Source organism: Branchiostoma belcheri, unplaced genomic scaffold (assembly GCF_001625305.1).
Source record: "Branchiostoma belcheri isolate BF01 breed outbred unplaced genomic scaffold, Haploidv18h27 scaffold1, whole genome shotgun sequence".
Lineage (NCBI taxonomy): Eukaryota > Metazoa > Chordata > Leptocardii > Amphioxiformes > Branchiostomatidae > Branchiostoma > Branchiostoma belcheri.
Genome location: NW_017802379.1, coordinates 963,943 through 987,745, shown reverse-complemented (window position 1 = coordinate 987,745; position 23,803 = coordinate 963,943). Strand labels below are relative to the sequence as shown.

The following is a 23,803-nucleotide window of genomic DNA, read 5'->3' as shown; positions in this document are numbered from 1 at the left end:
ACAGACAAGATCTAGAGGCTTCTAAGTATACTTAGCAATGTTGCAAAATACACGTGCAATTCTATTTGTACATATAGCCATTTTATTCCATCGTATACTTAGCAATTTTACAGGTATACTTCATACAACATTACTAGAAACAAGGTTCATTCACTAGAATTTTGTTGAATTTCGTCAAGGTAGACCCGGGGGTTCCAAGGAAAGAATAACACCTTGAGACGATGATGATGATGTCAATGCAAAACATTTTCAGGAAATATGACAGAGTTTTTACTGTGAAAAGTTTGTTTTGAGTACGAGTTACATGAATATAGCTCTATCCCCAGGGGAAGTCCTGTCCTGTCGGGTCCTTCATGACGCGGTCCCGCCCCCTCTTCGTGACGACCTCCGCCGTATCGGCCTTCAGGATAACCAGGGTAGGGATGCCCTTCACGTCGAACGTTCTAGTCAGCTCTGCCTGGAGGGAAATGAAAGAAAAATATATTATCATCCTGTTACAACGTGGTGTTTGGGCAAAAGGTGTTCTGTTATTTGATTTTATTTTATAACTACTCGGTGATGGCATATGCATACATGAGAATTATTGTAAGGACGATCTTGTATTCTACGCCTCGAGCTGTCGTACATGACTGAGCTCATCTGTTAGGCTTACTGCTTGCTTGCTTACTTGCTTACTTTAATCGTGCGTTAATAGACGATAGCACTGACAAACGGATTATTGTTTGGGTGGGCTCCTCCCTCCCCATTTTATTGTACACCCACTCCTCCTATGACTCATGCCATTCGCATGTCTTTCGAAAGACCACACCTAACCATGTACTTAGCCTTAAAGCTTTGTTGAACCTTCACTCAGTACACAATTCTCAGTACCACTCTACCGCTACAGTTTCTTACTAGTACATTGATTTTACCACACCTTTCTCAGCTGCCTGTCCGAATACGGGACTGCTAACCACGGCATACTGCCGAAGTACCCGTCAAAGCTACCCTGGAACCTTCAGCGGCTTTGTTGAACCTTCAGTACTACTCTACCTCACTAGAGTTCTCAAGTTAATAGTGCATTGACATGTGGATAGATTTTACCACACCTTTCTCTGCCTATCCGAATACGGGACTGCTAGCCAGGGCATACTGCCGAAGTACCCGTCGAAGCTGCCCTGGTCTGCGTCAGACGAGACGAACACAATCTCTAAAGTGCCCTTCGCCTTGAAGTCGTTGTAGAAGTTGACAAGTTCCGGGGTAAAAAGGCGACAAGGGGGGCACCAGTGTGCGGAGAAGTACAGACCGACGAACCGGCCTTCCCCGGCCAGGCTACTGGTCGGTAACTTCTCGTCGTCTTTCGCTTTCTTCTGCAAACTTTCTCCGAGAAGTTCAACAAGCGCCATGATTGTAATTAGACAAGATACAGATGATACACACAAAGCGTCCTGTTCTTTCTCAGTCTTGGGCGTTGTTGAATGACGTGCTGTGTTCTGTCTCGGGTCACCGCCTTTCGTCAGCCGACAGACATACCTGTCCGACAGGTAGCCACCCAGAATGACGTATAGGGCGTATTGAATCTCCAAGCAGATGTTGGGAGAGAAAAGCCAGTTTTTTTGCTTTTCGAGAGGGATGGCTTTCGAATTTGGTGTTTACTAGCCGTCAGGAAAGGCCACCTTCTTCCCTACATCGGCTTGAAAATTGCTGGGGCAAACTCTGCTTATTATTTCTGTACATAACCCATTACTCATAGAGACAGCGGCGATTTTTCTTTATTATTAATCAACTAATATAAGACAAAGACATGGTCATAGCAAGGAGGTATGTATTGAACCTCCTTGGTCATAGCGGCGCTTTAGTTAAATGTTAACTTATACAACAGCATCACAGAAATGAAATAACAAGCCTGAGATATTTAAGATTCAAATAAATATGATGAAAGTCCCGCGAAAATAGATAAGTTTACAGTATGTCAAATCAAGGAGTCTTAGTTAAGTCTGTCTTGAAGGTAAACCTCCTTGGTCAAATCAAACTGCAGTTGATGTTTCTATAGATAGGAGGCAGCACCATGAAGCCAATGCAACAAAGCAGATTCCACATTTTCCACAATATCAGAATGTTCATGTACATAAATTTAAGCCAATTATTTCCACGGAAAGTTCTCTCCCGTCGGGTCTGTAGTGACTCCGTGCTTGCCTCTGTCGGTGACGAGTTCGGCAGAGTTCGCGTCCACAATAACCAGTACAGGAATCCCCAACACCTCATACTTATCACACAGGTTCAGCTGAAAAAAAGAGAATGGAAGGATGATCATTCTTTGATTCAAAAACGTTAGGTCATAAATACTAATGGATTTCATGAATCTATGAGACAAACGCGTGCAAATTAATTGCTTTTGGAATAACAGTAATAAACTTTGATAACAAAAATGTTAACACGAAACTCGAATGGCATTTTGGAAACGACCCATTTCTTTTCCGAATAAAAAATGTTGCTTAATGACTTCCTTTACTAGTATATAGCAGACGACGCAGGTGTGTATTTGTCGGCCACCGTACTTTATCGCAAAAGTCTACAGACTACTACAGACGCTTGGTTGGCTATCCCATGGAGGTATTGTGCTACTCTTATTCTTAGCTTACCCTTTTCCGTGCATCCGTGAACGGAATAGCCAACCAGGGCATTTCCTCAAAATGTTCGTCAAAACTCTCCCTGTCCGGGTCTCCCGACACAAGCACGATCTCGAAACTCTCCCCCTTCTCGGTCTGTTTTAGCTCGTTGTAGAACCGGACGAGTTTGGGAGTGAAGCGGTGACAGGGAGGACACCCGAGGGCCGAGAAGTACAGCCCCACGTACCGCCCCTCCCCCGCCAGCGTGCGCGTGTCTACCGTCGTCCCTTTCCCTGACTTCTGCAGGGTTTCTCCAAGCAGCTCCACCAGGGCCATTGCAAACACAGACACAGAAAACTCTTAACTCAAGTCTAGGCACTCACGGTGAGGCACTAGTATATAAAGCTTTCTACGCCAGGGAACCCGACTACGTTTCTATCTTAAATACGTGACAAACATTGTAATGTGAAATTGTATTGTTAGATGACGTCAGTGGTCAGAGTTCAGTGACTGCGCTGGTTGAGTCCTGCGTAGTGACGTCATACTCTAAGCTGTTGGGTGAGTTGGGCTTGGGGTTGGGCTGCACGTCGGCTGAACGTACGGCTGAACCGGAGTTTTCGCAGTTTTCGTTGGATGTACGTTCACCTTTGCGTCAGAATACTAGTATTGCCTGTTGCAGACGATATCTTTTCCAACACATCATTTGAAAATTATAGAAAGAAAGGCACACTTAAACACGCGAATATATGTAGTACCATGGACTGTTTAGAACAATACATGTACACTGATATAAAGGGCGATATATAAAGATGTGAGATGAAAGCTAGTGTAACTCAATAATCATCCCTTTCAATTTATTGACATTCATTTCTTAACATTGCAATTTGCTTATCTAGCCTCGACAAAGGCGCACATGCCTAAAGTATGTACTTATTAGGGCCTTTTCGCACCCCGTCTTATGGCATGGTAAAGCTAACGAAAGGATCTATCACCCTGTAAAGATGGTAACAACAACAATGATGATGATGATGATGAAAGCTACTTTGTGCAGACGACACAGGTGAGCTCCCTCCCTTCCACGTACTCGGGGCACGGCAGGGACCCGCAGCGAGCCTCCACCAGGTAGAACAACGCTCCGTTCTGGTTAGCGTCTCCTCCCGGGACCGTCTCCGGCTGCCCGTCCACGCACACGTACTCCTTCATTTCATTTATATAATAAAAAATAAAAACATTAATCAACAATTATGCAAAATAAATAAAGGAAACAAACAGTGTGTAGGAGGAGGAAAGAAGCCTGCAAGGCGTGTACAGTGTCCTCCTCTTTAAAACTTACAAATATTAATCATGAGTAACAAATAATAACTAACAATAAATAAACTAAATAAAACCTTGATATAACAGACCAAAACTGATTCAGGTTGGCGTAGAAGCAAACGTAATTCTAAACTGACAAAAATATATAAGTACATGTACATGAAAGTTAGCCTCTACCAGGCTTCGGGAGGCGGCTGGAAAGAGTAGAAATTGGCCAAATAGAGAGATGACATGCCAGGGGATCGGGAGTTGGCACCCAGGTGCGGCAAACTGTAGTCTCTAGCGGACCAACTCTCCTGGCATGTTATCTCTCTATTTGGCCGATTTCTACTCTTTCCAGCCGCCTCACGAAGCCTGCTGGTAGAGGCTACATGAAAGTAATGAATGCTAGAACTTCGCACTTTCGCACTGGCATGGCCGGCGTAGCTCGCCATGAGGTACCCGTCGTACTCTTTAGTCCAGCCGACGGGACAAGTGTGTCGGGCGGGGATCATCAACTCGGTCCCGCGGGTCGGGACGTAGCAGACCGCGCACGGGACGTCCTGAGCGAACCCGTTGGGGAAGAATCCGAAGTGTGGGTGATCGTCCATCTGGTACTCCGCACCGTACATGAATGCCGACACTGTCTGAAAGGTCGCAGAACACAGTATTACATGACCCCGGGGGTCTATGAGTCGCCGGTATAGAAAATAGTACAGCGAAAGCCTGATGTGAGCGTCACCCAGATGTAAATTGTGCTGTGTGGTATAGGAATGTATCAGGTTTGAGACTGTATGATTTGAATTGTGAAGCCGGTTTTGCAGTTCGTGTAAAATGCGCCGTATTACGCAACTGGCATTCCGGGTGAGTCGGCTGCAGTTCGCTGGATCTCCGGGTAGGACGATTTCAAAGTGTACGTTACGAGCAGATACGCCGACAGCATTTTTTTTTGTTTCTAGATATTTTGTAGTTTGTATACGTACCTCCTATTCAAACATATTCGATTTTCGTATTTGTGCAGTGCACCCTACTATAATTTTTACCGCGTCGAAGTGAGTCATCTTTGGGTCCTTAACTATAGAAATGCCAATAGGGCGAAACTGTGCTGTGCTACCTGCACGCCGTCCTGGTACACGCCCCACTGCGGGTCGGTCGGCAGGCACTGGTAGTTGGTCCCGCCGCCGGTCTGAGTGTGAGCTGTGCCCCCTGCCCTGCCTGAAAATGAGTAACAAGTGGCACAAAAGTTTAGACAGTTCAATCTTTTCCGTATCAGAAATTTTTGGCCGGAGAGAAGTGGCACGTTTTGATAGTACAATACTTTCCGTATCAGAAATCTTTGGTCATGAAGAGGCGGATCGGGTTATAAAGTGTGTTATTGTTCACGAAAACAAATGCCAATGTTGCTTGGTGCCGATACTACGTATACTACGTGTATGTAGATTATATAACATGTACTACGTGACAAGTAGAGTTACTCAAATTAACCCATGGCCACTATCTTCAACTAGTATTAGGTACAGTATATGCTTTGAGAAATGTAGAGGAAGACCGCTAGTAGAATCATGGTCGCCAAACGTCCCATACAACGGGTAAATAGGAAAGTAGGCTTTGTTGACGATTTGATTTTCACCTCTCACCGGAGTAGACGGTTTCTGTGAGAGCTTCGTTGTCACAAGTTGACCTCCCCCAGCGGACGTACACGGCTCCTGTTGTAGATGACAAAGGAAATGTTCAAATTGTTCAAGCTATACAATAGTTATATAATATACAATATTGACATAACACATCAGTTTCGCAGGAATTAAGCTGAAACTGGGAATCTCAGTACGGCAAATCGCCACAAGCAAGACTATACAGGCTAGCTACAAAAGACAATCGTAGCCGATTTATGATACGAGTATGTCTGAATTGAGCATTAACATACCGCTCCGTTTCATCATTTCGTCAATCTGGTTTTTCTGGTCCTCAAGTTGGATTTTTTGTTCATCAAGCTGGGCCTACAAGGAACGATACAGACGTTGTGTCAACATTTTACCACTATTAGTAAAATATATGAAAATGTCCCCTGTGTAACTATTAAACACAACTTTGTTATGTTATGTCATGCTTTATGGTCATTCGATTATTTATTTGGCGTGCCCTTACACAGGAAAATCTAATGACTTTTCAGTCTTTGCCCTATTTTGCCCCTCTGGAAACTATGCTACCGCCAATAAAGACTGATCCATATACGAAGCTAAGAATTAATATATACTGCCAAAATACCAACCTGAAAGTCTGCAAGAAGTGTGGCAACATCTGCAAACTCCGAGACATGTACACCTTCGGGATGAAACTGGCTGTGGACTCCACAGAAAAGCAGTACAAGGCAGAATACAGACAGCCTCATGGTGACACGTCTTACTCCTCTGGTATTGGGTTGTACGAATGCAGCTGCTAAAGTTGAGCCACACTAAAATCTTGTGGACGTGGACCAGAAGTGTAGGCTAAATATACTCTAGACCCGTTAAATGCTTACACAAAAGGACAGAATGTAAAAACATGTTTTCAGCATGTGTCAACTTAAGACTGTGTTGTCTTCTTATCATGTCCAGAATGGCAGTTAATTTCAAGGTTTGTTCGAACATGAAATCATGGCGAGTGCTGCAGAAAAGAACAAGATTGGCAACAAACCATTGTTATAACCATTCTGTTGGCTCTGTGTGTATGACGCTACCCTTTTATGAGAGACCCATACAGTTCAATCTATCGTGTAAAAGTGCTCGACAACATGGTACAATGTATGGCATGCACTCTTCTTTGTGTATGTATAATGTGCTTTATTATATATATAAGAGGATTTTGAAAATCGCTATCCTCACAACATCAGATGCATACAATATCTTGAATAAATAAACTTTTAACTTTTCTTAATGAATTTTAGCGATTACATCGCTTCATAGTATAAACTCTAGTCTGTTTGAAATCTTATACTGCGTAATACTGAAGAGAAAACTATAAGATACTTGTGTTGTATAATTGTTTTGCTGCCAGCATGGTACTCGTACGTACTCAATATGAGTAATATAGTTACTTGATATCATGAACAAAATTTAAACTTTACTATAATACAAATCGGAAGTCTCCAACGTATACACTAGTGAGTCGGTATATATGTATAGAGATATGAAAACCAGTCTTGAGTGAGGGTTAGGGTAATAATGTTATGGGTTACTGTTTTGACTACTTTATGTACAAGTTTACGTGTGTAAAAAATTGTACGTTCTGTTTCCAATCAGCCGTCACTGATCCGAGTAGGAGTGACGGAATAGTTCATGTAACTGTCGTAAGTTGGAGGGGGCTCTTCGTCATCATCATTGTCTGCGTACTGTTCCTCTTCTTGTCTCTGAGTTTCTGCCGCCGCCAGCCGCGACATCCTGACTCCCCGCAGCAGCGCCTGTACGGACAGCGGTGTTACTGCGCTCTGTGGGCGCTGGGTGGCGGTGTACACGAAGTCCTGGGGTCCAGCAGGACCTGGGGGAGACGGAGGGGAATCATCTGTGTGTGTCTGCGAGGCTCCCGACTCGACTGTTATCTCGAACTCGTACGGTTCCGTCACGACGTCGTAGTAACTCGGAGGAGGGGCGTTCAGGGCTTCTTCCTGGGCTCGCTCTTGAGCTGGAAAATGAGAATAAATAAAATGTAGATATATATGATATAAAGTTACAAACTAAGGCATATTGTCGACTTATAATGTAGATTAAACAGATCTACTTATTAGAGCATTGCAGTCATCTTCTCGTTATCAGCAGAATCACTCAAATGAACAATTGTCACATTATACACTTCTCCACTGAGTTTTACGTGTTCACAGCTCTGGCAGACCGTTAGTATATAGTCTGTCCAATTGTGTGGTTACTATATGTATACTATTCTTTTCCACCTGTACAGCGTATAGGCAGGATAGTCCTATTTCAAGATTGTTTCTTACATGTTAACACCTCGACAAAATTGCCCTTATATTTTATAATAAGACCCCCTCCCTCTTGGGGTTAACCATGACGAGTGCATATAAAAGGTGACCGTTCGATCGGTCACTGACCTCGTAGCCTCCTCCTCCAGTAGACGCCGAAGCATGCGCAGGACAGGATGATGCAGACCGTGAGGACGCCCATGACGACCAGGGTTCTGTGGACGGTCAGGGGAAGCGCCTGGTGTCCGGGTGGTGACCCCTTTCCTGTGTGGATCAAATCACAAGGTCATCATTATCCGTCTGGTCATTTTAATCGCTTTGCTATAGTTGCAGCCATTAATTTATCTCAATGTGACCAGTTGGTGTCGGCTTTCCAAGCGCTATGTTGCCAAACAGTGTTTAGGTGCAGGTGCATTTAGTAGTATTTTGGGTTCTGGAATTTTAAGGGCCCCTTGCGGCAATCTACATTACTGCATTAATTTTATAGGAAATATGTAATGGTTGACTTGTGAATGTTAAAGCTTTGCGAAAGAAGCAGATGCAATGTATTTTCAAGACATTCTTCGCTACATTTTACCCACAACTGGTAATTAAGGATATAACATTTTCGATCTAACATCTGAGTGACAAAAACGCTGTAGAATCGCTTTCCGGATCGTAGAAAGGGTCAGGAGAGTCAATCCGCGGGAAGGTGAATTCTAGTGTAGTCTACGGTGGCCAAACTCCTCTGGCCATTCATTATACCTGTTTGGTTAAATTCTACTGTTTTTGAGCCCGCGTTTGTTAGTCTGGTGGATACTAGTCCTTACCAGAGTCGAAGCCGATGTCGTCCTGTGTTGCCGCCGGGAAGAAGGTGAGGAAAGTGACGAGCACGGTGAGGAGAGGATCGAGGTGAGCGCTCATCACGTTCGTCATCACAGCCGTGCAGGTGAGGCGCAGTAGCGCAGGCGGTGGAGGGAGTTTCTCCATCTCCGTACCTGGGGCGACAAATAGTACAGCAGCAAATGTCATTGACCGTACGGTGATTTTCACAATGTTCATATAGTATTCTGAACTCATGTTTACATAATTTTCCCTTACAACAACAGACCATCGTTACCTGATTGTATGTATCAGTTTTGTGGTTGATTACACATGTGTGGTACTTATTGTATACGTGTAATGCTTTTTCGTTATAAAAGACGTATAAAAAGGTAGGCCAGTTACGTACTGGAGTCGAGCACGATGTCGTCCTGTGTTGCTGCCGGGGGTGTTTTCCCCAGTTTCCCCATGTCGTTTAAATCTGTGGCAACAAATAAGGAGAGAACGTTAGTCTATGGTGGTATTTACAGGTTTAAAGTTAAAACTTTTGTTCCAACACAAAGGTACTATACTATATGTTCTCACCTAGAGCTTTCGACCAGTCACTCTTGGGTCACTCGGCAACTGACAGCTCTAGAGTGAGATTAGTCACGTGGCAGTAATTAAGGCCACCACGTGACTAGTGTCAATGGGTCAGTCTAATTGGGAAGACCAGAATGACTTGAGGAATAGTACAGCAGCGAATACCTTTGGCCATCAGGTAATTTTCTTAATGTTCACGTCAACTGTTTTGAAATACCACACCGCTTTACAGCAACTGGATATGATATTGGAAACTATCATATCCAGTTGCTTGAGTAACTGTTTTTTTGGCGTATCTTATTACCTGGATGGCTAACCTTCACCGACACGACACCGGTTTCCAAAAGCTAGGGAAAACCATTCATCCTCTCAAATTGGCACGTGTGAGAACGGAGCACAATAGAGGTCATTTTTCTATAGTACGGAAATGACGACAAGAACTAGATAGACATTATAACGGGATGTTCTAGTATACTAAGTAGTCTTATTGGCTGAGTGAGGGTTTTGAAGTGTGCATCGTTAGTGAACACTTGTACTACTCGACCTCCTCATACGAACAATTGTTGACCTATAGCTCCACGTCAGTGTCCACTTTAGTACGTAGACACTCGAACCCTGGTATACGTAGCTGCATTGTTGTTATAATGGGGGTAATATTTGCAAACGGAAGAATAGAGGATGTACTGCATAGACGGGTGATACAAAGAAACTACGTAAACTACTCAAACGTCGAAAGCCATTCAGCCTAGAAAAATGCATTTTCGCCATGCACCACTGCTGAGAAAACGGAAGAAATGCCACCGCTCAGCGAAGCAGTTGTGCGTGAACACGTGTGGACGTTTGCAATTTCGGAACACGCGCTGCAAATGCCAAAATCTCTCTTCAGAAAGGTTCTTGCTTGCTATACGTGTGAAGCATGTTATCAGAGATTACATACATCCACGGGAGATACTACAAAGATCCTGGCGGCATTTTCCCGAACCTGGTACGGCCAGGTACCTATTGTTGTGCTGCCATTGTATAAGGCGGAATCCCCAAACCGCCAGAGGCACAACAAAAGAACTCTTAAATTTGTAGCCATGCGAGCCACCTTAGAGAGCCAATAAGACTGTTTTTTGCGTAGTAGACAGCACTCGAAACACAATACTTAATATAAATGTGTTAAAAAGTGTTTTAAGGCCGGAAATGAGAACTATGGACAAAGATTTTCTCCCGCCAATTTTCCAAGTTCGGCCAGGTGTTTCATGGGTTGACGTGCCGTCTAGTACATATAATGCCAAGGCTCTCTAGATCCCAAGGACATCAACAAATTGGCACTTCTTTGTAAACGCCCAATAAAAATGCAAGCAAATAAAATGCAAGCCATCACAAGTTAAAGGCCGCGTTATCAGTACATCGTCGTACAGTGGACAACGTTTCGTGAAAAAGACTCATTTTACTCAGAAGGACTAACATGATCTCGTTCGAAGCGCACTGACCCGTGGAATGTAGCACCAATGACGGAATAATTACCACTATCAATGTCTGATTCTGTTTGCAAAAAGCATATATGGACGTATCATAGTACCCGGAAATTTTTTGACAACTGCAACCCGGGTAAAGGTAATGTTTAAGGCTATTCGTACAACAGCCATGCTCTTAACAGCCCTTAACTAATATAATAACTTCGTAACATGGACACTTCCACCCGTGAAAACATTATGAAAGTCAGTATCAACCTACGACAGTACTAGCAATACACAACGGATAGGCATAGTCGTTATAAAGTATGCTAACTATACTGACAAAAAAAGCGAAAGCTCTAAGTTGGGGTTTACTGTAACCCGATACGAGTGGGACATGACAGACAGTCGTGATTTCCGGGTAGGTTTGATTTTTGTCTCTCATCTCAGTTCAAAAGTAAAGACAGTCCATAAGACAGGTCTAAATTGTGTCTTGGTGAGAAATAGCGTAAATCACGTAAGGAAATAGCCTTCTGCCATCTTTAAAAGAAGAGAACGGCGTACCTTTCTCTTTGCTTGGACGGCGTCGCGGCATGTTGTTTGCTTGAAGTGGCAGACCAGGTGTCAGATTCTCTACCTGTCGGTCCACTCCTGGGAGCTAAAATATGTATGCGTCATGATGCACTTTTCTCAGTAACCGCAAGGCGTCTCTGGTTTACGGGTCAACGGATGAACCCTGACCTTGCAGATTCTAGCAGATTCTAGCAGATTCTATGCGTTTGCTGCTCTGTGACAGTGACAGCATTTGTAGCACCTGATCAGGTAGTGTTTGTGCCTTGTTTCGAGTCGTATGTTTGCTTGGTTCTTTTCTTTAACGTTTTAGACACCTTGTTGGTTTAAACATTTAAAATTTGTAGCTTTGTGGTACTCTCCAAGCAGAGGTTTGGGTTTTGGGGGTATTTTTAGTGGTTTTAGGCTTTTTTTATCGGGGTTTCTCTTTTGCACTGAACCCAACTTGGGTTTGATGGGAACAAAATTCAGTGCAAAAGAGAAACCCCGATAAAAAAGCCTAAAACACGCTAAAAATACCCCCAAAACCCAAACCTCTGCTTGGAGAGTAGCTTTGTGGCAAAATGGCGCCGCGAAACCGGTAACTCGTGCCCTGTCGGTCAAAAAATTTAGGTTACGTAAAGTTACACAAGTGACGTGTGACGTGTAGTGTAAGTATAGTGCTGCGTCATCCTGGGTTTGAATGATCAGCTCGCTCTGTCTGTGCTATACTTTCAGACCTATTGTGTATTTTGCCACCTTACATGTAAATCTGTATCAACCATACCTTGTGGGGAGGGATTAGCCTGTGTATACAAGCTCTCGGCTGGACGACCCCCACCCCAGGGGGGCGGCAACCTAGGGCGGCGGCCGCCAGGAGCGCGATTTAGTCAGGCTAGGGAGGGATCTGTGACTTATTTCCGGTGTGAGAACTGGACCCAAGATGGGCCGGTGCAATATTGAGGGAGGGGCACTGTCAACACTGTCAAGCCAGAAGAATAGCAGTCCCAACAAAACCGCATTCTATAAATATATACATTTCAGACCGTGATAATTCATGAATTATCAGGATATGTACACATTGATTTCGTAGTTACCAAAAGCTGATGCCCTCAAATTCCAGCTCCAAATTCAAAACCCTAAATTCTTCACCTGTTATAAGTGTGAGAATTCTGGTATGTAAGTTCTTATTGAAGAAAAAGTTGTTTGAAGAAAAGTCTAGATGTCCCTAAAAATGCAAGCTCATCATAATAATGCCCTGCTGTGAACTAGTATCAGTCCTTGCTTAATGTTTAAACTTTAAGGTCAAAGTTCACCTAGCTCCTTTATTTCACCGACAGGTCATTATACTGAACATAACAGGAAGTGGCAGGCTGTTGACACAAGTCAAAGAACTCAAGGTATGATGGGTAATAAGATACACTCCTTTATTCTAAGGGGTGACTCATGCTTATATCTAGATGCTGATGGCATTTTGCCAGCTATATCTGCTGGTAAGACTTGTGTTTTACTCATTTTTCTACCTTTACCCACAGAGGACAGAGGAAGGAGTTTTAAGAATCTTGGAACTTCTGGTAAGAATTACAAAGAGTTTCTATAATCCTTCACTCCAAAATTAAGTCCCTGTGAAAATAACTGATTTTATAGTGATAGATCAGATTTCAAATGATGTATTATAAATGCAAGCAACAACATAGGTATGGCTGACGACTCTCTCTTCTCAGCCAGGGCCTGAACTGCAAAGAGCTTGCAATTGAAAGGGTCTGTATTGGCAGCCTTTCAACTGTACTAATTTTCCCAGGTGCCGCCATAGGTCTGTAAGGATTGATCCGGTCATAGCGGGAAGGCCCCAGCAGAGTTGACTTTCCAAACATTTTATGTTCAGTTTCCTTATCAATAAATCATTTTCTGTATTTTCCTATCAGGGTGAAGTCTAAGTTGGAAGACAGACTACAGCCATCACCATGGAAGGAACCCGGGCGTACTACACACTCCCATTCTTCCGCTTCACCAACTTTGTCAGATTTGTGGTGTTCATAGACGGAGTTGTCTGTGTGGCACTGTGGCTAGCAGGTACATGTATACACAAGGCTATATATACATAGGGTTACTACCATGATTAGTTAAACATGACTACAACAAATGAGTAAATAAAACCTAAATAAAGCAATTCTAAAGATCTGCATAAAAAAATGCTCAAGGGATATTTGCTCACTCCTAACAAAATTTCAGTTCATTTAATTTTGGAAATTCAATCTTAACAGAATGCAATTATGGTAGGTAATGGAAGGAGAAGAAACATGAGAGAAACCAAATTGATATTTCATCCATACCTATGATATGAAGTGAAATGTAACAAAGAATTTGCCAAAAGAAGATGATTTTATATAACATTTGTATTACTTATTACTAATATTTATTTAGTGTACTGACTGTTTGTGTTCCCCATGTTTTCAGGTGGTCACACCAGTTACCTGGAGGACAATGTTGTACATTTTGACTTCTACCGCTCTGTGTTTGAGCTGGCGTGCCTGTCCCTGCTACGGATGTGCCTCCTCTTCCACTTCTTCACCCGGATCGAGGAAATCTCCATGAAGCTTCTGGAAGAACCGTACGACCGTGGTCTGCTCAAAAAGAGGAAGGCGTTCTACATTTGTGCCATACTTCTCTCACTGCTGTCTACAGCTTACGCTGCCACCAAGGGAGGGTTTGTCCTCTACAAGGAAAGTTATAAAGAGGTGAGTTTATCGTGGATAACCTCACATAGAGGATGAATGCTTCAACATTAAATGTAACATTGCAAAAATGGTTTAACTAAATCTTAATCTAACACTCTAACCTACCAGTACACAGCTGTAGTGGATAACGGAAAGTTTTTCATTGACACAAGCAATAAGGATCCTGTCTATAGTCACCAACTGTCCCCAGAGTGGTCTTCTTGTTTCTAATGAGTAGTTTTGAGTAGTTTTTGCCGCCATCTCAATTATGTTTGATGCCCCATCAGTTCAAGCTCTGTCAAAGATGATGGACTGAGCAAAATGTTTGTCAGTCACGAGCAGGAATGACAGAAAGACTGACACTGGCTGGCTAGAACACTGCTTTAGATGTAATCTTTTTCACCCCTCCCTCCCTAGATGCACAGCGCCTACGTTGCTGTCTGCATAGCGTCCTTCGTGTTCAGCATTCTTGAGCTGCTGCTGGGACTGGTGTTCCTTTGCATGGTCCGGAAGCTGCAGGTGATGCGGATCGTCCACCGCTACAACAGCGACGGCCAGGAGATCGATGATGAGGGAAACACCATCAAGAAGAAAGTGGACCTCTGGAGACTGTTCACCATGGCTCGGGATGTGAGTGTCATACTCTCTAACAGGCATCAAGCTCTAAAGAGAAGGGCACAGCACAGTAATAGGGCTTTCCTATGTTAATACATGGGAATTATGTCAAAACAACGTGGTCAAAATTCATATACCCGAGTTTTAGACCTTGAAGAACATACATTGGCAGGGTAGGCCAACCTCTCAAGTCTCCATTCCCAAAAAATGAAAAAATCCTACGCACCTAAACCATGTGAGAATTCTAGCCGAACATTGAAAAGTGACCCCTGACCTCTCTGGACAGCTGATGACCGCATGTAAACCTATTTCTTCTTCAGCCAGCCAGACAACACATGCATGGCTGCAAGTCTGTTTTTTCACCAAAATAAAAATACTACAACCCTTACCTATAACATCCAAGTCCAAAACAACAACATTTCCCTAGAAAAAACTTCTTTATACTCTACATTGCATTGCCATCTCTATATACTAGAACTGGGCCCTCTGCGCCTGCGCTATTACTCACCTTTGCCCAGAAGAAATTGGCCAAATAGCCAAATAACATGCCAGGGGAGTTGGTCTCTATCTCAAAGCAAATTGCACTCCTTTATCTGTCTGTTTGGGCAATTTCTTCTCTTTGCAGCCGCTTCTGAATCCTGGTAGAGACTAAGTATGTCAGAACATAGTCACAGACATGGTTGACCTTCTTTGACACTTAAGGACAAGTGTCAAAGAAAATATAGCATGTGTTTGAGTAAGAATAAACAGGTCGGTGCTTTGTTAGGCAAGACCTTGTGAAGGTTATCATTGGTGAATTTGATTTGTAAATGTTACCTTTCCTGTGTAGAATGTGTTTTTATACTTTTATATAACAAGTCTACTGTTTTCAGGAATGGTGGATCCTAGGCCTGGGTTGTTTGGCTATGTTAGCCGCCAGTGCATCCAACATGATGGCTCCACTGTTCTTCAGTTTTGTGGTCGACGCAGCTCTAACCAGCATAGGTAACCGAGTCAATCTTATTTAAATCTGAACTGCAAAATCAGCATGTTTTGTCTTTGATGTAAAAAAATATTGAGTGAATGAATTAACAATAAATTTTTTTCATTATTTTAATTGCACAGTACTGTTGTGGTAACATTTAGGTGATAAGACAGTTCCTCTTTCTGTCAATTTTGGAGGTATGTCCAAAAATTTTAGACAGAAGAAAAAAGGCAAGATCCAGCATACAAAGATTTCAATATTTATAGTACATGATTGTATAATGTATTGTGTGCTGTAAGGCTAACTTCAAAGTTATTCTCCTGCCCCACAGAGAAAGTGAACCACACAGTTCTGGTCCTGCTGCTGATCTACATCGGAGGTGCGATCGCCGCCTTCTTCCGCTCCTGGCTCTTCACGCTGGCCGGGATGCGCTTCGTGGCCAGGCTGCGGGAGGAACTGTTCGCTGCCATCATCAAGAACGAGATCGCTTTCTTTGACACAACGAGGTACGAAAATTACAAGCTACATTTGTACGTAAGACTGGACTGTATGGTTTGATACACTCATACTGGAATGGACCTGTAATCTTTTTGATACAGAATGCAAACCTTTTTCTGTCACCTTTACTTTACACCAAAGGATTTGAGTTTTGAAGGACTTCGTTGCTACAAAGAAGTTTGCTATGCTTTATTGCAGGACTGGAGAGTTGACTAACCGCTTGGCTTCAGACACTGGTGTGGTGCAGAACTCAGTAACTGTAAGTATCCTATACTAGTATTCACACAACGTGTTAGTGATCATTAGAAGTACAAAGTATGCTGCTACGGAACACTAGTGCAAAGTAAATCTAGAAACTGGATAGATTCAGAGTCAGACGATTCAGACAGCATCCACTCATGTTGTACCATTCAAACAGATGCCCCTCTCCTACCCAGGTAAACACCTATGTGCTGTTCTATATATTTACTTGTCACTCTCCCATCAATAATGCTGCCCCCCCCCACAGGTGAACATCTCCATGCTGTTCCGGTACCTGATCCAGATCATTGGTTCCCTGTCCATCATGTTTGTGCTCAGTGCTAAGCTGACAGGCGTGCTGCTGTCTTGTGTCCCCATTGTGTCGATTGGAGCAGTGGTCTACGGTAAGTTTTATTCATTTATTGTTTATTTCGTGCTCATGGCCCATACCCGTAGCCTCTGCCAGGCTTTGGAAGTAGCTGGTCTATATTATATTATTATATAAGGACAGTCAATGGCTTTAGACTGCCAGTATTCCAAAATATTGTAAGGCCACTTCTGACCCTCAAATTTGAAGACCTTTCTGTACATTGCAATTGGTATACAAATAATACAAATGTTTATTGATCAAACAAGCACATTGCAGCCATAGGCTGAACTGTGTCCTTATTTTACAAATGGTACTTGAAAACAAACTGTTTTATAATACTACTTGTTTATGACACAATGAAAACAACTGATAATCATTGTTAAAACAGGAAAGCTTAGGCACACAGTGTACTAAGAATTTTGTTATCCTGTACAGGTAAGTACGTACAGGGGATCAGGAAAGCCTTCCAGGACGAGCTTGCCGCGGCCAGTACCGTAGCGGAGGAGTCCATCTCCAGTATCCGGACTGTGCGCATGTTCTCTGGCGAGGAGAAGAGCAAGAGAGACTACAACAAGAGTGTGGACAAGAGCTACGGCTGGGGCAAGAAACTGGCCCTGGCTGGGGGAGGCTTCAACGGAATTGTGGGAGTGGTGGCATTTGTAAGAACAACATTTCATTTGTACATCATTCTGTTGTTTTTGTACAGGGATCGAAATACAGGATGCATATGTACATGTACTATAGTGTACCTAGAATGGGAGCAGTGCACCTATTTTTTAGGGTTACATATCTAAAGGTACTATGTGATACATGTACACAATATCCAAGTGCCAAAAGTAGTAATCCCTTTGTTATATTACTTGAATTCTCTTTAAATTAAAACTTAAAGTCAGCTGTAGAATTTCAGATCCAAGCTCTGAAGAGAGACAATAGGAAGGAAACAGTACCCATATATTGAAAGACTGGTTAACTGTGTGAACTACTAGTAATGTAATGTAAAATAATGTTACCTGCTTTGATTGCTGGTGAAATTGAATCACAGATGCATCGCTCTGCTATCCTTCCTTAGGGTGCCATTGTCCTAGTCCTGTGGTATGGAGCTAAACTGGTCATTATGGAGAAGGAACATCCAGGCACGGGGCTCACAATCGGCTCACTTACTGGTTAGCAAGTACTTTATTTCAGAAATTGTGACAGTGTCATTGTTTGATATTCCCCTACAATATGATCACTGTTTTTAGATCATTGTCAGTGTTCGAAATACCTGTCTGAAGTCTGCAATCTGCAGATAGATTTCAAAGATTGCAGAAGAAAAATTTATACAATCTGCAATTTTGCAGCAGGCACAAAATTGGCACTTGGGATTTGGCGCTCTTCGACTTGGCCCCAAGGACATACAACACTTAAGCTCCTGTTCTGAAACAACAGGAGCTTCTTCACTAATTTACATCAACCTTGTCTTGACTTGTCTATCTTTTGTTTCCTTTTGGACTTCCAAAAATTTGTCTTCACTAATTTGCATATCAATCAATAGTTCATGCTTATAAACCTGCAAGATTGTAGTATAGAGGCTTGTGTATTTGCAGAAAGTATTTCAAAATTGCAGAACAAAATTTTGACTCTTCTGCAATATTGCAGAACACTGAAAAAAAGTATTTCGACCACTGATTGTAATCAATATATGCATCACAATCCTTTTGTCATTTCTTTGCAAATTGCCATTTTATAGGACAGTCAAAAGTTTGATGCCTTGCTTATTGTGTTACAAGAAAAGATTTGGCTGACTGTACTATCTAGAATAAGATTAAAGGGATTAACAATTCAAACCTGATTAAGGGTGGAGTCTTATTTGGAACAGCAAAAAATGCCTGTATGTAAGGTTGCTGTTATTGACTGTGTTTCTCATTGTTCAGGTTTCATGATGTACACCCTGAATGTTGCCATGGCATTTGCGTTTATCTCCAGTCTTTTTGGGGACTTCATGCAGGTCAGTACGTCTCACAGCTAATAACTGTTGTAACAGGCCAGGGGTTCTTGTACATTCATGTATATATTCAATGTGCTTTACACAGTACAGTGTTCGAAATACCTGTCTGCAGTCTGCAATCTGCAGATAGATTTTCAAGATTGCAGAAGAAAAATTTAGGCAATCTGCAATTTTGCAGCAGGAAAAATTGGCACTTGGGATTTAGCGCTCTTGGCTCCAAGGACAGACAACACTTAAGCTCTTGTTCTGAAACAACAGGAGCTTTTTGGACTTCCAAAAAGTTGTCTTCACTAATTTGCATATCAATCAATAGTTCATGCTTATAAACCTTCAAGATTGTAGTATGGAGGCTTGTGTATTTGCAGAAAGTATTTCCAAATTGCATAACAAAATTTTGACTCTTCTGCAATATTGCAGAGCACTGAAAAAAAGTATTTCGACCACTGCACTGTATTATGTGTTTCCATTCTGCTAACGTGTCTCTGTCTCTAGCCATACAGTGACTGTATTGCACTCAAATTTCCTCCCTGCACAGGCGCTCGGAGCCTCTGAACGTATTTTTGAACTGCTGGACAGGAAGGCAGAAGTGAATGTATCTGGTGGGAAAGTCTTGGATGGACTGAATGGAGGTTAGTACACTTGGTACAGTCTGACTCTCATCATTATACAGTCTGGTTTTTGGTCTACTTCTTCAGTATCAACAATAAAAAAAAATGTTCTAATGCAAGTTTTGATGAATGTCCTTTGTTGTACCTTTTTCAGGCATTGTGTTCAAAAATGTGTCGTTCACCTATCCATCTCGACCTGACTCTGAAGTGCTAAAGGTGAGCTAATGCTGGTCAAACATGGACTTGTGAGTTGTTCTTTACAATTTGATATCCAGTAGTTTATCCTCACTTAGAAGTAGCTCTCTTATATTTGAGGTTTTGGTATATGCATGGAGGTCTACCTCCATGGTATATAGTTTTTATATTGCTTATCTAGTAATTTAAAAAGAAACTTTGAAAGGACAACTAATAGCATCCCCAGCTAGAGGGGAAACAGCTTAAGCTTGGTGGGGTTCAGAAAACTGATGAGTGGATTGGAACCCTTAACCTTCTGATCCAAGAAACAGTATTATGGATACTTTTTCCTGATGTGCTTTCACACAACCACAGGAGGTGTCGTTCTCAGTGGAGCCAGGGAAAGTGGTGGCTCTGGTGGGGCCGTCGGGCGGAGGCAAGTCCACCATCGTTAGTCTCATCGAGCGATTCTACGACCCCAACTCAGGGACAATCATGCTGGGTGAGTTTTTAATGCATTGACATTAATGCATTGGAGTTTCCGACATTACGGCTGTGCTCCAAGTCCTGATTCTCACTTTGCTGTTAACATTTTTGTTACAGCAAGGACATGTATATATACAGGAAAAGTCCTTGCAACCTCACTTAAACTAAATCGCGCTTCTGGTGGCCGCCCGCCCCAAAGGTTGGTGCCCCCTTGGGGTGGGGGTCATTAACTCCTGGTTGAGAGCTTGTGTAAACAAAGGAAAACTCTCTAAGATGTCAATCATTCCATTCCCATGGTAACCCAGGTGGGCAGGACCTGTCGACGCTGGACCCGCGCTGGTTCCGTCAGCAGATCTCGATGGTGAGCCAGGAGCCGACGCTGTTCGCCACCACGATCAAGGAGAACATCGCGTACGGGCGGGAGGCCAGCGATGAGGAGGTGGAGGACGCCGCCAGGCAGGCCAACGCTCACCAGTTCATCTCTGAGTTTGAGGTACGGTGTTAGTCAATCAGTTAATTATTCAACTCAATCACTTCATTGCTGAGTTTGAGGTACAGTCTCAATCAATAAGCCAATCAATCTATCAATCGGTTTATCTGAATTTGAGGTAGGGTGTCAGTCAATCGATCAATGAATCTGTCAATCAATTGATCAGTTCATCTTGGAGTTCAACGTATGGTCTCAATGAATCAATTTATTTCTTTATCTATTCAGTCTGGCTAACGCCAAAGGCCTGTATCAAAAGAAAAACAATATTCACAGTAGATAAATACACATTCAAATATTTATATGTCATACAATTTTAAAAGTACATGCACGGTACGTTTGGAGTCATGAAGTTTTTGTTTTATTCACTTTTTAGATTTCTCACTCATTCTGTCACTTAAGTGTTATTGCGCTTTCCCCAAGAGATTGTGTATCACAGCCTAAGGTGTTCCAGCCTAAGGTGTTACTCTAGCAACTATTTTCTTGTGTACCTCATTACCTGGATGTTTAACCTTCATCACTCCTTCCCCTGCTTTGTTCCCCCCTGTAGGAGGGTTATGAAACCATGGTGGGGGAGAGAGGTGTGCGTTTGTCAGGGGGTCAGAAGCAGAGGGTCGCCATCGCAAGGTCACTCATCATGAACCCTGCCATACTGCTACTGGACGAGGTGAGAACTAGCTGCTTCTTTCTTCTATTTTCCGACAAGAAAATATCTATACCGCAGTGTAGCCTGGATACCAGACTGTTTTCAGGGCCTGCACAGGCCAGTTCCTTGGCTCCAGGGTCAACATGCACCCCCAAGGAAATTATACCACAGACCCCCTCACAGACATTTGTACTAGTAAATTGTCCATGAACAATACGGAAATAAATTGGTGCAGCCCTATGTGATTGTCATATCATGTACAATATTGCCCCTTCCATCTATGTCCTATACAATACTATATACTTCTATATGGTATCCTATACTACATGTACATGTATGCCTAATACTATATACTATCCCCCTCAGGCCACCAGTGCCCTGGATGCAGAGAGTGAACACCTGGTACAGGAAGCCATTGACCGTGCCATGAAGGGACGTACCGTACTGGTCATCGCTCACAGGCTCTCCACTGTCAGGAACGCTTCTGAGGTCAGAACAGGCTTTGTCTGTCAGAAAAATATATACTTAGTCTATTAGTCTCAAATATTTTTACGTTATGTATTTCTTCAAGACCCAGTGTTATCAATCGTAATCAACCATAGAATGTGGTTTAAACAATTGTTTTTCTCCAGCATTGCCCTACTACATGTACAATGTAGTGTGGAACTCATTGTAACTCGCTCGCTCGCTCACTCACTCACTCACTCACTCACTCACTCACTCACTCACTCACTCACTCGCTCGCTCGCTCGCTCACTCACTCACTCACTCACTCACTCGCACTCACTCACTCACTCACTCACTCACTTACTTACTCAGTGACTCCTGTAGCTGTGACAAGAGGGTCAAAAAAGATTTTCACCACAAAGGAAATACTGAGAGGGCTCTTTATTAATTGGATGTGCTTAATGCACATTTGTACCAAATTAGGTAAGATCGCAGTATGCACCCAAACATCATGAGCAGTAACAGTTTCCTTCCCTGGACTGCAGGATTATGGACTACATTATGTCTGTGATATCACATAGATCAATGTCCAGAAGTGGTAATTTGGCTTTGCATTCTTCAGCGACACTGTTAAAGAAAACATTTGTATGTTCCAGGTTGTTGTTATTGACAAGGGTAAGATCGTGGAGAGGGGGACCCATGACGAGCTGCTGCAGAAGGGCGGCGTGTACAAGAAGCTGGTCCTGCGGCAGCTCAGCGCTGGCCGTGCCATGCCCTCCATCAACACAGACGCAGCAGATATTGAGGAGGAGGAGTCACAGGAGGGATCAGAGGGAAGTAACGAGAGCAACGGCACTGAGAGATAATGTGGGGGTTAACAGATGAAGGTTAGACATACATATATAGACAATTTAAACTCTACTACTGGATACTACAAGTTCCTATAACTTGATACCACAAGTTCCTATAAAAAAAAAGGAGTTTTTTACTTAAGGAACTATGATCTTAACTTGATTTACATACTACTACAATGTATACTGGATAGTAGCAGTTCCTGTGGGGTTGTCTTACTTTAGGAACTAGACACTTTTTCAGTTGCTCGTATTGCAAGTATTGACTAGTTCTGTTGGTTCAGTTTGGTGACGCTGAAGAAGAGTCTGTAATCTTTCCAGTAGGAGAGTTTAGATTGTCTATAAGTAATGTGGGTCACCCTGTTCACTGCATAGATCCCCGTTCCACTGGATGTGGAGACCATTGAATAGTATCTACCAGTCATGGGTCATATACATCTATTAATCTCTGTACTCTCTGGATGGCTGCAATATCTTGAAAAATTTTCCAGAGGAATTATAGCCAGCCAGAGGGTGACTATTATGAGTTGTCATGTTCTTCTTCAGTAGCCAATAGTAACCCTCGGATTACAGAAACCAAAATATACCTGTCACAAGCACGTAACAAAATTTAGCAAGTTGTAACAAAATTTAATGAAAAAGTCTGCTTTGCCATAGTTGTTATCAGTGTCATTGTTGAATTTTGTAGTGGGTACCAAGGTATTTTGAATTGCACCTACAGACAGTACTTTTAGACTAAGACATTTAACTTTTTTGTTTTCACTCTAGAAACACAATTTCACAGTTGTTAATATAGTATCTACATAATGTCAAAAAAGGATCATATCAGTATGTTGAAGGCAACATATTGTTTGTTGTGGAAAACGAGTTCATTTATTTTTATGGTACATCAGATTCACATCTTACACTTGGATCTGAAAACTTCTGTACAGTTGAAAGATAAATTACCACAATAAGTGTTGTCAATTCCAAAGTTAAAAAGATCAGTAGGATACAGAACCAGTAGGATACAGACAAAAGGCCTTACAGTAGCATCCTTGTTGGTATATGTTTGCTTTTATATTTTCCTTTGTTGAATTGTATATGTTAACTCGGAATGGTTTGAAAATGTACATTATGATTCATTGAAATTGCACATCCTATAATTTATGTGGATGAAATGAGCTCCTTATCAAATAAAGCTCTAGGCAAAATTAGGATAAAGAGACAATTGTATGTACTTTCAATGTGAAATTATAGTATATGATGGATATCATTGCATATTAACAAGGTAATGCAGGGTGCCATTGCTGCTATAGACTCATAGAAAATTGAGCTGGAAATCTGAAATAACTTGAAAGACTTTTAAAAAATGATAATTTATAAACATCCAAAGAAATTTGCCAACATAACTGTACATTTTTTTACCATTCTCTGTAAAGATGGTCAGCCTTGTAATAATGTTGTTACTGTTTTGCCATAACTTCAACTTTTACTTTAACTTTAGACATAACATATTGTAATATT

General features: G+C 42.3%; 4 protein-coding genes and 1 pseudogene across 5 annotated transcripts; 1 reads left to right on the top strand and 4 right to left on the bottom strand.

The window, feature by feature from the left end:
• Nucleotides 1-48: 48 nt before the first annotated feature.
• LOC109484730 (tryparedoxin-like) lies at nt 49-1,825 on the bottom strand. The gene is made up of 3 exons (XM_019788436.1): nt 1,814-1,825; nt 1,089-1,559; nt 49-457 (listed from the first exon to the last, which is right to left on the bottom strand). The coding sequence occupies exons 1-3, from the start codon at nt 1,823-1,825 to the stop codon at nt 317-319; spliced, it is 624 nt and encodes a 207-aa protein (XP_019643995.1). The 3' UTR covers nt 49-316.
• A 155-nt stretch (nt 1,826-1,980) lies between these two features.
• On the bottom strand, nt 1,981-3,063 carry LOC109462539 (probable nucleoredoxin 1-1). Its single transcript, XM_019759096.1, has 2 exons — nt 2,622-3,063; nt 1,981-2,263 (listed from the first exon to the last, which is right to left on the bottom strand). The coding sequence occupies exons 1-2, from the start codon at nt 2,922-2,924 to the stop codon at nt 2,123-2,125; spliced, it is 444 nt and encodes a 147-aa protein (XP_019614655.1). The 5' UTR covers nt 2,925-3,063; the 3' UTR covers nt 1,981-2,122.
• A 547-nt stretch (nt 3,064-3,610) lies between these two features.
• On the bottom strand, nt 3,611-6,371 carry LOC109483821 (annotated as a pseudogene).
• Nucleotides 6,372-6,688: 317 nt separating this feature from the next.
• Nucleotides 6,689-8,801, bottom strand: LOC109462362. The gene is made up of 3 exons (XM_019758909.1): nt 8,643-8,801; nt 7,963-8,097; nt 6,689-7,538 (listed from the first exon to the last, which is right to left on the bottom strand). Exons 1-3 carry the CDS (start codon nt 8,746-8,748, stop codon nt 7,156-7,158), a joined length of 624 nt encoding a protein of 207 aa, XP_019614468.1. The 5' UTR covers nt 8,749-8,801; the 3' UTR covers nt 6,689-7,155.
• A 2,577-nt stretch (nt 8,802-11,378) lies between these two features.
• Nucleotides 11,379-23,797, top strand: LOC109466535 (ABC transporter B family member 1-like). 2 transcript variants are annotated; one of them, XM_019764273.1, is made up of 19 exons: nt 11,379-11,480; nt 12,750-12,781; nt 13,133-13,280; nt 13,665-13,945; nt 14,342-14,554; nt 15,412-15,523; nt 15,835-16,009; nt 16,200-16,260; nt 16,510-16,645; nt 17,047-17,270; nt 17,681-17,774; nt 18,525-18,598; nt 19,134-19,227; nt 19,361-19,422; nt 19,756-19,882; nt 20,172-20,359; nt 20,904-21,020; nt 21,366-21,488; nt 22,103-23,797. In XM_019764273.1, exons 3-19 carry the CDS (start codon nt 13,172-13,174, stop codon nt 22,310-22,312), a joined length of 2,400 nt encoding a protein of 799 aa, XP_019619832.1. In that variant the 5' UTR covers nt 11,379-11,480; nt 12,750-12,781; nt 13,133-13,171; the 3' UTR covers nt 22,313-23,797. The 2 variants fall into 2 exon arrangements, with proteins under 2 accessions (XP_019619832.1, XP_019619825.1); XM_019764266.1 differs by having other exon boundaries at nt 12,743-12,781.
• The last annotated feature ends 6 nt before the right edge of the window (nt 23,798-23,803 follow it).

Excerpts from the sequence above, each read along its gene's own strand:
- LOC109484730 (XM_019788436.1), bottom strand. Across the intron at positions 458-1,088 it reads ATTCGGATAGGCAGAGAAAG|GCAGAGCTGACTAGAACGTT; the intron begins GTGTGGTAAAAT and ends ATTTCCCTCCAG.
- LOC109462539 (XM_019759096.1), bottom strand. The coding sequence starts at position 2,924 with ATGGCCCTGGTGGAGCTGCTTGGAGAAACCCTGCAGAAGTCAGGGAAA. Across the intron at positions 2,264-2,621 it reads TCACGGATGCACGGAAAAGG|CTGAACCTGTGTGATAAGTA; the intron begins GTAAGCTAAGAA and ends TCTTTTTTTCAG.
- LOC109462362 (XM_019758909.1), bottom strand. The coding sequence starts at position 8,748 with ATGACGAACGTGATGAGCGCTCACCTCGATCCTCTCCTCACCGTGCTC. Across the intron at positions 8,098-8,642 it reads CGACATCGGCTTCGACTCTG|GAAAGGGGTCACCACCCGGA; the intron begins GTAAGGACTAGT and ends TGATCCACACAG. Across the intron at positions 7,539-7,962 it reads CTGGAGGAGGAGGCTACGAG|CTCAAGAGCGAGCCCAGGAA; the intron begins GTCAGTGACCGA and ends CTCATTTTCCAG.
- LOC109466535 (XM_019764273.1), top strand. The coding sequence starts at position 13,172 with ATGGAAGGAACCCGGGCGTACTACACACTCCCATTCTTCCGCTTCACC. Across the intron at positions 13,946-14,341 it reads ACAAGGAAAGTTATAAAGAG|ATGCACAGCGCCTACGTTGC; the intron begins GTGAGTTTATCG and ends CTCCCTCCCTAG. Across the intron at positions 17,775-18,524 it reads CACAATCGGCTCACTTACTG|GTTTCATGATGTACACCCTG; the intron begins GTTAGCAAGTAC and ends CTCATTGTTCAG.